Source organism: Dipodomys ordii, unplaced genomic scaffold (assembly GCF_000151885.1).
Source record: "Dipodomys ordii isolate 6190 unplaced genomic scaffold, Dord_2.0 Scaffold90, whole genome shotgun sequence".
NCBI classification, from domain to species: domain Eukaryota; kingdom Metazoa; phylum Chordata; class Mammalia; order Rodentia; family Heteromyidae; genus Dipodomys; species Dipodomys ordii.
Genome location: NW_012267306.1, coordinates 8,619,853 through 8,638,545, shown reverse-complemented (window position 1 = coordinate 8,638,545; position 18,693 = coordinate 8,619,853). Strand labels below are relative to the sequence as shown.

General features: G+C 32.5%; 1 protein-coding gene across 1 annotated transcript in view; it reads right to left on the bottom strand.

Moving 5' to 3' along the window:
* Window positions 1–18,693, bottom strand: part of Pclo (piccolo presynaptic cytomatrix protein) — a 277,792-nt gene that overhangs the window by 61,009 nt on the left and 198,090 nt on the right. Inside the window, exons 13-17 of the mRNA XM_013026022.1 lie at window positions 10,433–10,541; window positions 9,803–9,870; window positions 8,003–8,229; window positions 5,700–5,750; window positions 1,576–1,700 (exon numbers count right to left, since the gene is read on the bottom strand). Of these exons, the coding sequence (XP_012881476.1) occupies window positions 1,576–1,700; window positions 5,700–5,750; window positions 8,003–8,229; window positions 9,803–9,870; window positions 10,433–10,541 (580 nt within the window). The remainder of the gene's footprint in view (window positions 1–1,575; window positions 1,701–5,699; window positions 5,751–8,002; window positions 8,230–9,802; window positions 9,871–10,432; window positions 10,542–18,693) is intronic.

Below are 18,693 nucleotides of genomic sequence, written 5' to 3'. Positions count from 1 at the left end.
TTAAATGCACTGTATAACTAATTTGGATCCTACTCAAATACAGCAATTACAGTCAGAGAAACATAGTTTCTATGGCTTCAATGCTTTTAAATTTGTTGAGGGTTGTTACGTCACCCAGAAAATAGTTCAGGTGAGTGCACCATGTGTACCTAATAAGAATTTTCTTTGGATGGGAAGTATGTTAATTAAGGCTTCAAACTAGCTATATAAACAACAGTGTGAAGCCAAATTAAAGGAATTAAGAAATCATTTGCAAAATTTTTAATTATTATGGAGACACATGGTGTGACTAGATTTGAGTCTTTATCTTATACAAAGGTAAACAAAAACATTGGCACTAACAGTTACACTAGCTGAGATGTACTTTAAAATAGTGTGGGCGGATAGAGTTGATGAGGTAGAGGCGAGTATGACTGGCCCCAACTGATGACAGCTGCTGCTGAGCTGGGGTGTGTGATGGGTCATATAGCACTCTCTGCTTCTGGACTACAGTTGAACCTTCTCCCCGCCCAACACTCCCAAAACAACATTTAAATAATCACTCTTTTTATTAAGGAAACAAACAAACAACAACAAAATAATGCCTCCAAATTACCAAGTTAGATTACTTTTTATTTTATCTCCATTATTTGATTGCTTGTTGTTTCATTATGCTAATTTAGCATAAAATAGTCAAATAACTATATGATTTGTGGAGGCCAAATCCTTCTTTTTAAAACCATCTTTGATATGAATTATCCAGAACATATATTATATACATTACTTATTCAAAAATTAGGTATCTCCAAGAGCAATTTATTATTTATTAATTTTAGTTGGTGCCAAGCATGTAAAGTACATGCTCTACTACTAAGGTACATCTCACGTCCTGAGTATATATTTTACATCAAAAATTTACACATAAAACAAGACATTCAAAAGACATTTTCCGTTTATTTACCAAAGTCAGTCTTTTAAACGCTATTCTTATTTACTAGTGTTTTTTAAACACTGATTGAAAAGTATGCTGATAAATAGCAATACATAAGAATAAATCACTGAAGGAACACCAAAGTAATAGATCATAAACATACATTACAAAGATAGTCAGTAACTGAACACTGTTTTCTTCAAATGAATTGGGGAATATAAGTTAATTCTTTAAATTCATCCCCCATAGTTTCTTCCATAGTTTCTTAACAGACTACATCAAGTGACCAGTCATCACAGGACTGGCTCCCAGAATGGAAATGCTGATTTGCTCTCGTTGAGTCTGTTTTTATTATGATGACTACTCTTCCCAGATTCCTTGAAGGCACTGCCTTATCTACTAATGAGAATAAATAATCATGACTGGGAGAAAACTAAAGGAAAGGTAATAAACTCAAGGTGAGGCTTTGAAATTGAAGACTGTTTCTATCATTAATTACTGCACTATTGGTAAAATAGGTAAAATAAGTAAAAATAAATAGTTATATATGTGTACATTTTGTGTACATGCTTTAATTCTCCAGTTGTAAGTTCTCTCTCCATTTTATTAATATTTTATTTAAACAAGGGGCTGTAATACGTAGAAGACATTGCTTCTTTACTTACCCTCTTCCAGGAAGAAGGTACACTTTAACAAAGGGGTCAGAATATCCATTGTTGTCTCGAGGAACAAGGTTTCTTGCTTGTAGAATATGTATTATGAGATTTCCAAGATCATAGTTGATTTGAAGCTTTAGAAGATAGAGAATAATGTGATTAACTTTAAAAAAAGATATAATGAATTATCATTCATTTTCTTGGGACAGGAGATCAAATCCAAGGCCTTGCTCATGCTAGGCTAGTGCACCACTCCATAGCTATAATGCCAGCCCATCATTCAATATTTTATTAGTGTTTCTTTTTAAATCCTATAAGAAGCATTTATCCCTTTTCATTTTATTTGTAATTTAACAGAATAATGAAATGTCAAATTTAATTGGGAAGCCTGAGGCACATTTTCATTTCTAGTAAATATGCTGTTCATTTTTTAAATGGTATAAAGTCTTGGGCTATCTAAAGTTTATTTATAAGGAACAGCATAGCATACATGATAATTACCTTTTTACATTGAATTTCTATTCATAGAAAAATTATACATGACATTAGTGTTCTTTATTAGAAACAGCACAATTTTAAAATAAATAACTGGACAATTTATTACAAAATGTCATTTGGAGTTCATTAAATAAGTAGCGTTAGATAGAAGAGTTATATAAAGATAAATATGTCAGTGCTAAAACGGTAAGAATTTTTTAAACTGTGTACATCGCTTCTATTTCCATGTCTACTTTTCTTACAGAATGGGTCTTGGAACATATAATCTTACTTCTTAATTTTAGAAGCTGAGAAAGAAGGAAGAGTCATGTCTCAGAGGTTCTTTTTATTCATTTATTTATTTATTTATTTTACTCAGTCATTGGAATTTATTTCAGTTTTGAATTTGAGTTCTGTTCAAGTGGTTTTGGTTTGGTTTATATGTAATACAGTGCTGCTATTTTTCACTATAACTTATTGCAGTTTCAGTACTTTAAGAGACATTATCAAGATCTTCAGGGGGTAGTCTAGTAAAAGTTTTATCATGCTGATTTCCTCTTTGCCGTTGCAAAATTTAAGCCAGGCTAGACATTTTACATGGCTATGTGAATGACATCTGGCTACTTAATCTATGTGGGTGAAAGTGATTAGTAGCATTTCTAGAACTGGTACATATAAACTTTCCATGATAACCTGAGATGCTGTGTGTGAACAGTATCAGCTCTACTGTAAAAACTTCATAGGTCTATATTGGCTGCTGTACACTGTTATTGAAAAGTGATTTACAATGGATATATATTTTTCTTCAAATATACACCTATCTGTCTATCTATTTGAGAAATCAGAATAATTCAAAACAATGATGTTAACTAATTTGCCTATTTTTACTTGTTGGTGCCTATTGCAGTGCTATGAGTTAGTGCATGCTACACTCCAGGCTCTACCACTGACCTACAGGATAGGGTCCTTCATAATTGGCCTATTTTTTTAAATTGAAAGGTTGTTTCCATATCATGTAGAATAAGTCATAGTTCTTCTGGATGGTTACTTTTAAAGTGTAGTTATCAAATAATGGAAACAGAAATATCTCTATTTTAAAGGAGAATTCCATAAATAAAAATACTAACATATTTTTATAATCTGTGTATATATTAAAAATAGGATAGCACAGGTGAGTCAAACCTTTGCTTAAATTTCATTTCACATAATTTTAACTTGGTTATGTTTCCTGGCAGAAAATGAATCTTTAATTACCTGACTTAATCATCGAAAATTCAGAAAAAAGCATATAGTTGATCTCTTACTATGATAAGAGCATTGTGAGCAACAAAGCAAAGCACCCTAAACGAAGATGAGAAGTGGAGGTTTAGATCCCTATGGTACAAAAGGGAACTGAAATACAGATTAGGAAATACATCACAATTAATGTCACGGATATCTGAAGCAGCTTCCATATTTTCTCTTAAGGAGAACTCATTATATTTTCTTCTCTTTGGTCTTAGATTTCCTGTTCAAATGCTAAAGCACAAAGTCTTTTTTTTTTTAAACTGAAATGCAAACTTGCACTCTACACTGAGAATGCTCGCCGACTTTTGCTCTGAATGGACTTAGAGAACATCTGGAGTGGCCCAGGGCTTAGTTCTGAAAGAGAATTCCATGCCTGTTCCCAGCAGTCCTTAATGACTACATTCCAACTGCCAGCAGATCGAGGGGTGGCTTCATTACCAATAAAGCTTGGCTAAAAATATTAAAATAATATCTCCAGGGTTAAGAAGAATAGTGTGAGGGTAAATCTCAACTTCAGCAAGACATCTAACTGGTCAAGGGAGAGACAAAGAAAATAAAAGTGTAAACAGCAGCAACATAACCACCAACCAAAAGAACAAAGAAATGGAAACACTTAGAAAACACTGCTAAGTGAAGTAAGCCAGACCCAAAATAAAGAGGTTCCATGGCTTCCCTCATGTGGGGGAGCTAGAATGTGCCTACAGATATGTAAATAAACATACCAGGTGGTATAAAAGCAGTTACAAAAGAATTAACTAAAGAATAAGAGATTGTATGAACATCTCATATAGTGTAATTCTTTAGAAAGACTAAGTCAAAGCCCAACAAAATAAGTACCAGGAAATGGGTACTTGGAGGCGGGGTAGGGCCAAGGGGAGAGGGGTAGATGAATGGAGGGATAAGGGGGGGGAGGAGAATGCAAGCAAGAATTTATTGTATATACCTCAGAATGGATAAGAATAAGAGGAGGGGTAGGTGGACGTGACGTGAAGATGTTGAAGGGGTGACACAGATCAAGATGAACTGTATATATAAACTGCTTTGTCAAATGACAGAGAATTCATTAGCCTAAAAATTAACAGAAGTGAAGGAAGAGGAGGTTTGGTAGTGGTGAGTGAGAATGTTGAAAGGGGTGGCATTGATCAAGATGCACTCTATTCATAAACTGCTTTGGTGAATGGCAACTCCTCTGTACAATTACTTACTGATAATACAAAATATTAAAAAAACTAAAATAATGCCCCGTCTAAAAATAAAACAGAATAAGGGAGTTTAATATTTCCTTTGTTGCTTGTGAAATGACAAAAGACAGGTCTGGTAGCAATGCTTCCTGTACGTGGGGAACAGCAGTAACAGCCAGATGTGGACGCTGGTAATCAGGCTGAGTACTAACATTAACTGTTCCTTCTTGGTAATATGCTCACATTCTGTGCTTCTCCATGTGCTCACCTGCATACCACCTCTGCTTTCATTAGTACGCACCCTGGTAATTAATCACTTTCAATGATGTTTTGGTCTTTGTGTCCTCCCCTTTATAATCTGTCATATTAGGTTTTATTACAATTTTTTTCTATTAGACTTTCTCTTATCCAAAATTTTCAGTCATCATTTTGCATTACGTTAGATCTAATATCTCTATTTTTGTAAGATTCTCTTAATTCAGTTTCAATCTCTCTCTCAAAAATTATCTTATTCTTTTTCTCTGTGAATACTTTTCCTTGTATATATTCTTCCAGAATACACATTCCTTTCTGTAAGCTCTTTAAATGAGTTAATATCTCTATTATCCTTGGAGAAGTTGTTTGTGAATGTTTTCTCTAGATTGTGTTGGGCATATAGCTAAGATTGTTTACCTTATCTGATACTATCTTCAAATAGATTGTTTACATTGTGTTCTTTTTTTCTAGGTGACAGTTTCTATTAACCCTAATTGACTTGTTATTATTACCTAAAGCACCATTTTCCTAGTGTTTTTTTTTTTTACTCTAACCCACATTAAGATCTATCTGTCTATTTCTCTCTGTATCTAAAGTCACAGTAGTAACTCATGAAAAGAAAAAAAGAAAGGAAAGTATTAGATACCATCTACTTTGTTCCAAAACACTTCAATAAGTACTCAGCACTTGAAGCACAAAACATTCTGGTCCTGCTGACACATCAAGGACATTTCAAAGTATAAAACGCCACAGCTATGGTTGGATTTCCTGCTACCTGTATTTATATTAATATATCATGCTACAAAATTGCATTTTCCCTTTATAGTTTGGTGTGTAATAATAAGATAGATTTTAATAGTTTGTTTACAATGTGAAAGACCAGTAACAAACACAGCCATAAGAGAAGGTAAATTGTTGACACTGTACAAATACCTGAATTTCTCCCGTAATTGGATGAGAGACAACCTTTGTGGCATCTGTAGGCTGTAATAGTAGAGACCATACATTACATTAGTAGGTTAACTATTCAAAGAACATTTCATTTCAAATTTTTTTGCAATTAATTTCTACCTGGTCACTGCTGTTAAAAAAGTAAAAGTTCTGGATTCTAGGGGACAATAAGGCAAGTATAACTAAAAACAATATATCTCACAAAATCTTTAAAAGAGAGGATTTAAAAATTTTCAAGAATAAATGATGGTTAGATACTCTAAGGACTCTCAGTTGATCATTACCCAGTATACACTGAACTCAAAAGATTACACTGCAACTGGCAACTGTTAGTAATTTCAATCAAAAACATAAAATAAGAAGATAAAATGCTTAATACATATGTTCTAAATATGTAAATATGTAATTACTCTCATTATAATTTTTTAAAAATAGCTTTAGTTTATTATTGTGCTATATGATTTAACATTTAGTTAATTACATATATAATAAATAAAAAAATAAAGTAAATTTCTCTAAATTATGTTGAAAATATGTGAAATATTTAGATAGGTTACAATCCTGATACTTAGGCTTTAATGCTTACTATATATTGATGGGTCAAAATTATAAATTTCATTTGTTTATTCTTTTAGGAAAAATGTTTCAAGGAACTCTATCTGCTAAATATTGCATATAATGAGGGGGAAAAGATGTACAGATAATATTCTCTTCTCAAGAATGCTGACATCTAATGATTATAATTTTCCACTGAAGAATTGAACATATATATGCGTTTTAATGTTACTGTCAATACATTAATCTCTATACACTGTTCACTAGATTATATTGCTCAATAGATTATACTGCAAACCACTGAAGTAATTTTAAATATTCTAGTAGTCATGCTAAAAATAAATATTGAAACTAATTTTAATAACATATTTTACATAATGCAATTCATCCCAAATAATACCATTTACCATGACATAAATATGGAAATTGTAATGAAATATATTTTCTCTTATTTCTCATATTAAGTCCTATGTTTCACTCTACAACATAACTCAAGTGGGATTGGCCACAGGTGGCTTGCATCTGCTCTTTTAGACAGTAGAGTACTAGGTTTCTTGCTTTAACAAAATAATATAGAACTCCATATCTCCAAATTCTTGGCAAAGATCAGAATTACTGCAGATCACAAATTTCTTAATGTTTTCCCAATTTAACTGTTTTCATTTTACCTAGAAAGTTCACATATTACAATAAATCTAGCTTGTACAGTTACAGTACAGAGGATTCTCAAGTGATCACAATAATACTGTGCTATTATTGTGGAAAACATTGAATGATGGACTTAAGGGAATAGAGATAATAAAAAAAAAGATTCTTAATTCTCATGTAGTGCATAACTCAACAAAGAAAGTCCAACCTCTTTCTGAAGAGGTAATTTTAAATATTCTATGAATTTTAAATATTTAAAAATACAAATGGTTTTATGACTATTGGAGGTAGAAGGAAGAATAACTTCTTGATGTCAGAAAAAGATGACAATGTGTAATGACTTTATGGAGGTTGCTTTGTATCATTCTCCTTTCATTTTTACTGAAAGCCATCATTACCTCCTTATTACCTGCAGATGGTAGTGGAAAGGCCAGGTATAACCTGTAATTTTTCCCATTTTCAGGCTTCTAGGATTCTACTCACCCCCATATCTTGAGTAGTTCTATGCTTTATTCACATTATTTTCTGTTTTTATGATTTTTGTTTTTTCTGGTTGGACTCTTTGCTTGAAATATTGTTTCCTTGTCCCCTTTTATAAAATTCAGTTAGTTAAACATCAGCTTTTCTAACCTTGCTCTCTCAAGGACCCTCAATCTACTTCTTAATGACTTTCAACGTTACACCTTCACTGAATTTGTCTGATCATTCTTCATTTGTAATTAGATAAGAACTTCTTTAATTTCATGAGACATCATACCTTGTATTTGAAAAAGGACACAAACCTAATGCTGTACACAGAAGAAAGTTCAGATGCATGCAAACGCTAAGAAAGTAATCAGGAAACATGAAGCATCAGACAAATATTTCATAATTATCAAAATATTTTGAGACTTGGAAATACATAAATTTAATGTTATATAGTCAGAAGAGGAAAATGTCTTGTTGTTATTGTATAGTAATCATTCTGATTTGAGGTGGTCACAAAAGAATTTATGTAAATAAAATGATACTTCATTTCCTATCTGGTATGATTGAAGAGCCAGAAATGAGGTAACTCAGTCATCACACTGACCACTTTTTACCTTGCTGCTGCTGCTGCTACTGCTATGTTTTTTTTTGCTCACTGAGGGAGACCCTGGTTGTCCTGGGCTGGGAACAGAGCTGGATCCTGCTGATGTAGGGCCCGAATGAACATGGGATCCTTTTTCCATCACTGATGACAACACCAGAGGCGACTGCTGTAGTGAAACCTTTTGGAGCTCGGCAGCCAACTGCTTTGGATCAACTCCTGGGGATTTCGCCTTGTCCACTACAATCAAATGACATTTGAAAGATTTACAAATTTCTCTGTTTCAGAGATACTTCATACCATGGAGCCTCTTGAGGTTCTAGGGGGCAATGACAAAATACTGCTTATAAACTAAACTTAGGTGTTAAATTGATGCTTATTTATGCATCTATTTCAGAGGAAGTATGGGTGGCCCAGAGAGAACAGTATAATGATGAATTACAGAGGGACACTGAAGTTCCAGTTACATCTTCAGAAAATTATTAATGTTCTATAGAGCACTGTATGAATGATATAATATCCTGTTTTGTTTACTGGAACTTGACTGAATGATCAGCCATTTTTCTTGCTCTGTTCAAGGGGAATATTTCAGAGTATATTTAATTTTAGCACATTTATAGATGCTAAAATCCTGATAGTACTTAATTTATTCTATTTATGGAAGTAACACAGACTTTACAACTGTCAGTGTAACATAGGAATAAATCAATAAAAATTAAAGGAAATTATTTCAGTCTTACATTTTATCTAAAAATACATATTTTGTTAGCTAAGAAAGAGCTAAATGATTTTTTAAAACTTATTATAAGATGACAAACAAAACCTTCAAAACACATTTATAAGGTCAAGGATATACTTCAGGAATAGAGTACTTTCTTCATGCAAAACACCCTGGTTTCAATCTCTAACAATTAATAATAGTTATGTTGAAAATACACGAGTACTAAATCAAAGATCAAAGACAAATGAATTTCACAAGATTAATTTTTATTTAAATGTGATCTTATGCAGCAATGGCTTACTTCATATGAAATTATGATCAAGCCTAACATGCATATATGCCCCTCAAGAGCTTATATATACACACATATATATGTATATATATATATATATATATAAAGTCAAGTAAGTCAGGCCCAAAGAAACATAGGTCCCATGGTTTCCCTTATTTGCAATAATCAGTACATGTGTAGGATAAGTAGAAAAGGTCAAAAGCTATATACATATGACCATATAAGATGTTGTTAAGCGAAATGAACCCCAAGATAGGGACACAAATATTTTGGTCTTCCTTGCTATTGTTTCTAACATATTTATAATGTACCATGTGATTTTTTTGTTTCTTTGCATGCTCCTCCCCCACAGTATAACACTGTTTTCAGTGTATTTGATGTCAGTGCTCTGTATCTTGTATATATACTTCTCTAATTCAGGGAGGGGAAGGGAAAAAACAGAATGCTTAAATAGGGATACAGGTTGACCCATTGTAACAATGAGATGTACAAGACAATATGTTGAAAATGAACTTTACAACTTTGGTGGGGGATGGTGGTGAGAAGGTGTGGGGGTGTTGTAGAGGTGGGAGGGAAGGGATGGTAGGGGAATAAAAGGAGGAGGCAATAATGCTGGATAGGAAAAGTTCTCATTACCTTACTCATGTAACTGTAACCCCCCTGTACAGTACTTTTACAGTAAAAAAACATACAAAAAATCTATCCATAATGTTTTTTGTATGCATGTGTATTTTCATCTACTTCTACAAGAATTCCTGTATTTGTTTCTTCATATTATAAAGCAGATTGCTTCAACTTACCAGGCTTTGGTGGCTCATGGAGTTCTAGGTGCTGGGGGTTTTCAGAATCAGATAACATGTTGAGATCCCTAAAAATTAAGACAAAACATTAAGTAAGAAAGTGAAGGAGACTGAGACAAAAGGCTCTCCTTTTTTCCCCCTCCAACTACCTAGTTTTGTTTTTCTTTTCAGTAGGTAAATGAGAAGTGGTTCATGATAGAAAGCAACCCAAAAGCATGCTCACCCTTCTAGTCCACTAGATATACATATACATATATGCAATGCTGTTAAAATCAAAGCAGATATAAGTGATTCTTTAAGGTGAAATCTTTATGGGTTAAATATAAGATCATTTTGAAATACCATAAATATCCATGATCTAAACAGGTCAGGTTTTCATCTAAATGAAGCATGTTTCAATAGAAAGGTACACGGGAGAGCTATCGACATCATCAGAAACTAAATTAGTGGGATTCTCTCTATGCTTTAGACATTGATTCAGAACACAAGAAATCTATAAATCGTGTATTCACTTTGTTTTCTAATTACTGAAAATCTTTCTTACTGGCAAAGGTTCCACCTTAACAATTTTAAATTAAACAAGCCATGAATCGCCAAAAAATGGAAACAGAAAGATGGGGAAAAACTCACAGTCTTACACATATTTCTGCTTCCCCACTTTGCTGACTAATGATACTCTGTACTTCTTCATATGTCTTAGAAGTTAAAGGGATTCCATTCCATTCCAATACTTGCATCCCTAAAAAAGACAAATTCAAATATAAAATTCAAACATGTGCTCTTTCTGCTGAGTCCACAGGGCACGGCTTACATTTCTCTGTATTTAAAAGCCAACATAGCACACCAATGCAGATAATATCAGTTCAAAATTCTCTGCAATCTGACCTAAAAAACTTACCCAAACACATGAATATATTTAAAACAACATGCAAAATTCTGCTTTTGGATACATAGTAAATATTAACAAACACATGCATTCTGTTCACATTGCTATAAAAAACATTATTGAATGTATATTGTCCACACCAACTTTGTAAACATAAAAAACACAAACAAACAAACGAGTAATTTTAACCACCAGTATATTTTTCCCCTTTAGGAAGCAACATACTAGAATTGCATAAATCATCTATATTCCTAGTGGTATAAGTAATCTGGTGATTTCCTCCTGAAATGCTTTTCAGAAACAAGTGTACTTTGCCTTTGTCTAGATAAAAACACACTGATCTATTTCTTTTTTCTGAATTAAATGACATATACTCCCAATGAGAATAGCAGGAACCATACAGCAGGGGGCAGCTGTATGGGTCTGTGACCTGTGCAGTAATATAAGGCCCTGGACTCAGAAGGTCCTAGGCTTGCTATAAAGCTTTGTGGGTGCTATCTTGAAACTTTTAATAATGTTTGAACAAAACCCCACATTTTCACTTCACACTGAGTTCATTCACCTATAAAGATATCTCATCCTCTGTATTTAAAATGAGAGTAGTACCATTGCATCCAGTTTTGGGGGGGTTGTCAGTTTGTGAACTGTCAAAATAGTGTAGAGTACTTATTTGATGTAACTGACATGGTCTTAATATAACCTGGAAATATCTTGATAAAATCTGCAACATGGTGGCCACATATGTGTGAATGTTGTCAGCTTTGCCTGAGAAAAATGTCTGGATGCAACCACGATTTAGATAAATGTAATAATTGTTGAGCAATTAGGGTTTTAAAAAAGCCCCACACTATGTTATAAGCTTAACATTATGTAAAATTTTGCATTGTTCACTACTGGAGACAGGAAGAGATTATGTTGTTAAAAGTTTTCATAATTATGGTAAATGTTAGAAAACATATTACCAGTTGCAATCAAGTAAGGAAAATGCTTTTAAAATATAAAGAGAGAAGTCCATAGATGGGCTCACAGTAACACAAACAAAAAAAATGACTTTTCTATAACTTACTCCCAGAAAACTTTATCTTCCGATGGGCCTTAGGTTTATTTCAACAATCCCAGCTGTTGTATACATAAAAATAAGAAAATTATGTAAAAGACAATGACAACACCACTAAATAAAAATCTGCCACAACGAAAGAAAAAAAAAACAAGGAACATTTTATAAGTCAGGAGAAAAAAACATATACATAAAAACAGATAATTTTGGAATAAACAAATGAATGCTGTTGTAGTTCAGAAATTGCATGGTCACAATTGACAATAGCATATTCTGTGAAAAGTCACACTCTGTACAGTATCTTTACAATAAAAAATTTAAAAAACAAAAAAACAAATGTATTCATTGCTTTACTTCTGTAACTGTACTCACTCCCCTGTTCATCACCTTTTCAATTAAAAAATTAGATTCATAAAATAAAAATAAAATAGATCTTTGAAAGTTAATATGTTGGAGAAAATGTCTAGTGTCTGAGGCATTATAGGAAAATTAAATCATTACTAATCTTATTCAGTAATGAATCTTATTTATTGAAAATATTAATCTCATTCTCCAAAGATCCTTTTCTTATGGGCTTAATATACGAGAAGTTCATCCTGGACATCATTAAATTGAAATCAAGTTGCAAAAAAAAAGACTGTGGTACCTCATTATACTTTCCTGCTGCTTATGCTGAGGCACACTAGCAGAAAGACTATTATTTCAACACAGTTAAATAATACATTTTCCTTTCTACTTTCCTATAAATACTGTAGAAACCAGTGTTAATAGTGAATTGAATATATCATTCGATATTTTTACATAAATGTTTTTGGAAGTCTGAGAATTAAATATTATGTGATTTTTTTAAGACTGTCATTTGATAGCTCACATCAAGCATGAAGTACAAAAACCCTATACAACATATCCCTTCAAGATAAAAATGAAGAAAATAAAAAAGGAAGACAAAACACTTCGATAAACATCAATATAATAAGCCAATAGCTAACATTATAAAGAATGGGAAGAGATGAAAACTTCTCTCTTAGAGCTGAAGTATAATAAGGATGCCCGCAATTAATATTTTATTGCAACATAGTTCTGAAAGTCCAAGCTAGGGAAATCAGGCAAGAGAAAAATATAAAGGGCATCTATGTTGGAAAAGGGAGAGTCAAATTCTCACTTGTAATTGACATACTCTTATAAGTTGAAAATCACAAAGACTAAAAAAACCATTAGGATTTATACATACATTCAACAGTACTGAACATTTAAAATCGACATGCAAAAAGTCAGCATCATTGCTATATGCCAACAAAATATTATCTGAAAAAGAAATCATGAAATCAATTCCATTTACAGTAGCTCTAAAACATTCAGGAATGAACTTACTTAAATGAGAGAGATCTTGAGAATGAAAATTACAAGATATTTTTAAAAGTAATTTACAAGTTTACAAAAGTAAAATATCTTACGTTCATGGATTTATAAAACCAATGTTGTCAAAATAGTCTTGCTACCCACAAACCTGAAACAATCACTATCATAATAACAATGACAATCTTCACAGAACTAGAAAAAACAATCCTAAAACATCTATCAAAGCACAAAAAACTCCTGAATAACCCAAACCATTTTGGGCAAAAGAACAAAGAAGGAGGCATTACACCATCTGACTTTAAAATAGTTGAAATATATCTGTTAATTGTAAAATTCTATGTTGATGTACAACACATGCAAACAATTTTGCAAATATTATATTCTATGGATGAAATATAAAATAATACTTTATCATTTATTAGTTTGAATGTAAGTATTTTCATTTGCAAAACAGTATTTTATATTATGTGGAAAGATTTCCTCGAAGGTCACATACATGAATGTTCTTTACTTTTTATACACATTCATTCATATTTTCCTTGTATTTAAATTCATAAGATGTAAGTTAAACATACATTTTTAAATTTGGAGAGTGTAAAAATGATTCTTTAGTCATATTCACAGAGACTAACTATTATAATAGCCTTTAATAGAAAAGTTAAGACTTGCAGAATTTTTACCAAATGTGCAATACTTAAGATTTGTTGTTCAAAATCTCAAGCTTAATATACTATTAACAACAGCAACAATAACAAACCACCATCAAGTAATTCTAGAACTTAAAAAAAACTAATGTAATTTCATGTACGCTTTCCTAATTTCTACAATTAATTTGTCCTGGGGCTTAGGCTCAGGGCTTGTGTGCTGTTCCTGAGCTCTTTAACTCAAGCTAATTATCCACCACTTGAGACACAGCTCTACTTTTGGCTTTTTGTTGGTTAACTGGATAAGAGTATCATAGACTTCCTTGCCTGGGTTTGCTTCAAATCACAATCCTCAGATCTCAGCCTCCTGTGTAGATAAGATTACAAGCATGAGCAACTGGTACCAGGCTAATTTGTTAATTTTGAATGTTCCTCAAATTGGCAAAGCCATTCTTATCGTTATAATGCCAAAATTCCATACTAATAATACTTCATTTGTGCTTAATATTTACCATTACATCAACAGCATCTCAGTTATTAAAATTATTCAATTAACAGTTGAAATATTACAAGTTACTACAAATTCAAATATCTCTATATATATCATACTAAAAAGCTCATGACTTAAATTCATCTTATTCTTTCAACAACTAGTTCCACAATATTTGCTATGTGCATAGCATTACACACTTCATAATCTTTCTATGTGTCTTATATTTCCTGTTGTTATAAAAACTATATAGTACTAGAAAAAATAGAAATATTTTGACACTTAGTAACATAAAGGTAATTCACAGAGGAGAAAGTTCAAAATGGTTACAACTGTACCAAGAAAAGCACTATCCATTAGTAATGAGGATATGTAAACTAAAACAAAAATTATATATTGTCTAACTTTTATCTTATTGAGAAAAATGTGAGAGCCATAAATGCCACCTGTTGACCAGATGTGTATAAGGAGACCTTGATTTCATGAGAGGTGATTATTTTTGGTAGGCATTCCCTGACGTGAAAATAGTATGACCAAGACAGGATAAGAAAATAAACCAACCACATATTTATGATTTACAGATGTGTAATTATCTTAATGAGAATGCAGCCTTTCTTGGGTGCAATGTGGCAGAAAGTAGTTAAATTAATGAATGCATGTGTAGAAGTCTTCTTCCTGAGTATGCAATTGTATAAAGAAACATAGCAGTGGGAGTGTTGTAAATGCTAATGACAGAAATACTTGGCAGAAGTTGGAAGAAATAGACCATACCATGTGTTAAACACCAGAAGGCAGATTTGTCTGCAAATCTGTGACAGGTAAAAACAAGTGAGAATTCAGATCTAATCTATAGGGCAATGCTGCTTCTATGGACTTAAATGGCACATAAGGTAACACCATGCATTTTAGAAAAATTAACACGCAACATATAAATTATAATGTCTGCCATAGAGGTGGCGAAGAGAATAGGAAAAGAAAGTAAAGAATGAATTAATAAATGAATACATGTACATAGCAACTTTGCTAGAATTCTTAAGATTAATGTGCTACTAAAGGGAATTTAATGTGGAGAAATTCCAGAAAGCAAAAGAAATGTGTAAGCCTAATTAACTGTAATAAAACAAATAACCATATAATTTTTATAATTAGCTTTACATATTTCCACATAAACATTATTAGCCAGAGTATATATTAATTACAAAAATGTGAACAAAATCTCTCAGGTGTCTTGTATAAAGAAGTCATAGTCAATTGCAAAAAAAAAAAAGAGCTGAACTAAGCCGCCATTTTAAACAATAAAACAAATAATTTTTCAACCTAAGTTTTTTTTTGCAGTGCTGGGGACTGAATTTAGGGTCTTGCACTTGAAAGGCAGACACTCTACTACTTGAGCCACAGCTCCAACCTTTTTTGTGTGTGTTGGTTATTTTAGAGGTAGGGCTTTATGCCCTTCTACTTGATCCTCATACTTGCACCTCTCCACTGTCCTGGGGATGATAAGCAAAGGTCACTATACCTAACTATCGTGCCTCCACTTCCAAGCACAGACCTTGGCTGAGATGGGGTTTCTTGAAATTTAAAGGACTAGTGTGGCATTTCAATCCTTCATCTGTGCCTCCCAAGCAGCTAGGATTATAAATTTAAGCCACCATGCTCTGTTTATTTTGAGATTTAAAACAAACAAACAAAACCCCCAAAACAAACAAATTATATAACAAGCCACTCCATGTGAAGTGCCAATATTCTCTTTGAGATATCACAGAAATTTAGCCAATAATCAACTTTGATTTGATACATGTTCAGTGAATAAAAATGAGTAATTAATAAGTTGAATTCCATTCAAAAAGTTCTTTCTCTCCTAATAAACATAAACCAGTTTTATATAGTCTCAATCAATAGTATAGTCAATTATTTTGGTCATGTGGCTAGAAATCCTGAGTGCCCCCCTCTATTTATGTGCTCTAGACTAGTGCCCTAACACCTTGCCAGAGCTCTACCTCCAGTTTTTAGGTAGTTAGTTGGATATACGAGTCTCATTTACTTTCCTGCCCAGGCTGACTTCAAACCGGTATCCTCAGATCTCAGCCTCCTGAGTGGCTAGGATTACAGGCATGAGCCACCAGTACCTGGCAGCTTACAGTCGATTGTACATCCTACAAAATTGATTTTCCACTGAAAAACAAGAATTGTCTAAGAAAACAGTGTAACAGGATTTCAATCAACTAATATAGAACAAAAATTATTTTCACTCCAGATCGCTAAATTTTAAGTAGGAAATAAATTTTCTAACTCATAAGCAAACATAATTAGAACTTTAAAAGATAATGAAAATATTGTTCTAGATAGATTATATACACATATGTGTGATGTGTATGACATCTGATAAGGAGCCTTTTAGTTTCATTTTTGCTTATGCCTATGGCATTTCTGAAGACCACCACCATACTGCATTTAAAACAAAAACCACAAAGTTATTTTTCCTACTTTATATCATTTTTACCTTCATATCAATACAGGAAATAGATACAAAGGGAATATCCCTATTTTTATAGATAAGAACCTCCATTACAGAGACCACACTTAGCAGTATGTCAGTTGGACTAATCTATTGCCTAAATTCAGCAATATTGTCATTATAAAGGTCTGTTGAATGTTTAAGTTATGCAGAATATCTTTTTCTAAAATTTTAACTATTTTCATAGCTAATGTCTTAGATTTGATCATATAATCAATAAAAATATGTTTAGGTAAACCAAAACTCATCACATATAACCCATAGATGTTTAGTAACTGTGTGTTAAAGGGAACCAGATTCTTGTGATGACTTTTCCTATACAGGCCAAGGAAACATGCGCAAATGTTCTCAAGAAGTTAGTGATAGTGATGCAGGTGGATGTGAATCTAGGGAGTGGGAATGATGGATGAAATGATCAGCTCATGTTGTGAAAGACCTGGCAGGAAATATTATACTCAGACTAATTCAAGGTAGTTTCCCCATACTTCAACCATTATTCTTATCATGATGATTTTAATCACTACTTTATTTACTTCAATCATGATTTTAATCATGATGTTCATATGCCTTTCTCAGCCTGTGTTGGTCCGAACCTCATCAAGTCAGTGTTAGTTTTGTTTATCTTTTCTCCCTATCTTGTGCATACTTCTATTGCCACACACAACACTTCTAAATTCATTAATGTAATTATCTCTACTGCTGTTCTGGGGCTTTCTGTATTCATAGTACAGGTGTTTCCTAAATGAAAGAATAAAATCAGACAGAATGGAAGTTGGGAGACAGATTAAGAAGATAGGAAATCTGAACATCAATTGATTTTACATTTTTACATTGGATGCAATTTTCACAAAATGCTATCATGGTGAAAAACGGGGTTGCTGAGAATGAGTTCTACAAATTAATACAGTTTTTAAATCCATTTCCACAGTTCATCAATGCAAACTCTCTAACCTGTATGAAATATTGAGAGATTTTATTTATATTTGTTTTCCTCAAATCCTTTAGGTGATAGAGATTGGAGCATAATTTCCAAGAAAGAAATACTACATGGTGATTTTTCCTAATAAACATTAAAACACATGGCTCTTGGCCATCATTTGTCTAAATCAGATGTGAAGAGCTAATAACAAGATGAAAATATTGAATTGCTGCCTGGAGACAAACACAAAAATAGGCATTTAGGGGTAGGGTCCCTATTAAAGAATAAGTATTTATTGTGTTAGTTGAAAATACTATACAATACTTGGAAGCCAAATACACTGAAAATTTATCATGCTACGTACATTTTTTAAATTGTTGGGAGGATTTGACTTACTAAATGTGTAAACAAAGTGTGGGAACAAATGTCTCACCATAATGAGGTCATTTTCATTGAGCAGAGATTGAACATATATATGTACATAATAATAACAATTTCTTGCTTCCTTCTGGAATCCTTCTTTGCTCTGAATAGCTTAATATCAATGATGGGTTATTTCCACAGTTTCATAGCTACATTCCTTTCTTCTATGTTTAACTGCTTTCAACTTATTTTTTGATGTACACATATATTTAATCAAAATACATCATACTGAATACCAAAATTACAATTAGTACATGTGAATCAAAATTTTATTAAATGTATATGGAAATGAGTATGTTTTGGTTTGATCATTACACATTATATAGTACCATTCTGTCATCTTATGTCAAATATGTACAATTGATTTTTAAACATATTTTTATTATCTTTATGCAATTGTATGAAAGCATTGCCATTCACTAAGCAGTTCATGAATACAGTGCATGCTGACCAATATCACCTCTTTCATCATTTACCACTTCCATCAATTTTCTTAATTTTGTAACATATGTTGCATTTTTTGACTGTATTCTTCCTTTCTCTCTTCCTTCCCCTTGATTCCATCCCCCTTTCAAGTATCCATTTCCTTTATTCTGTT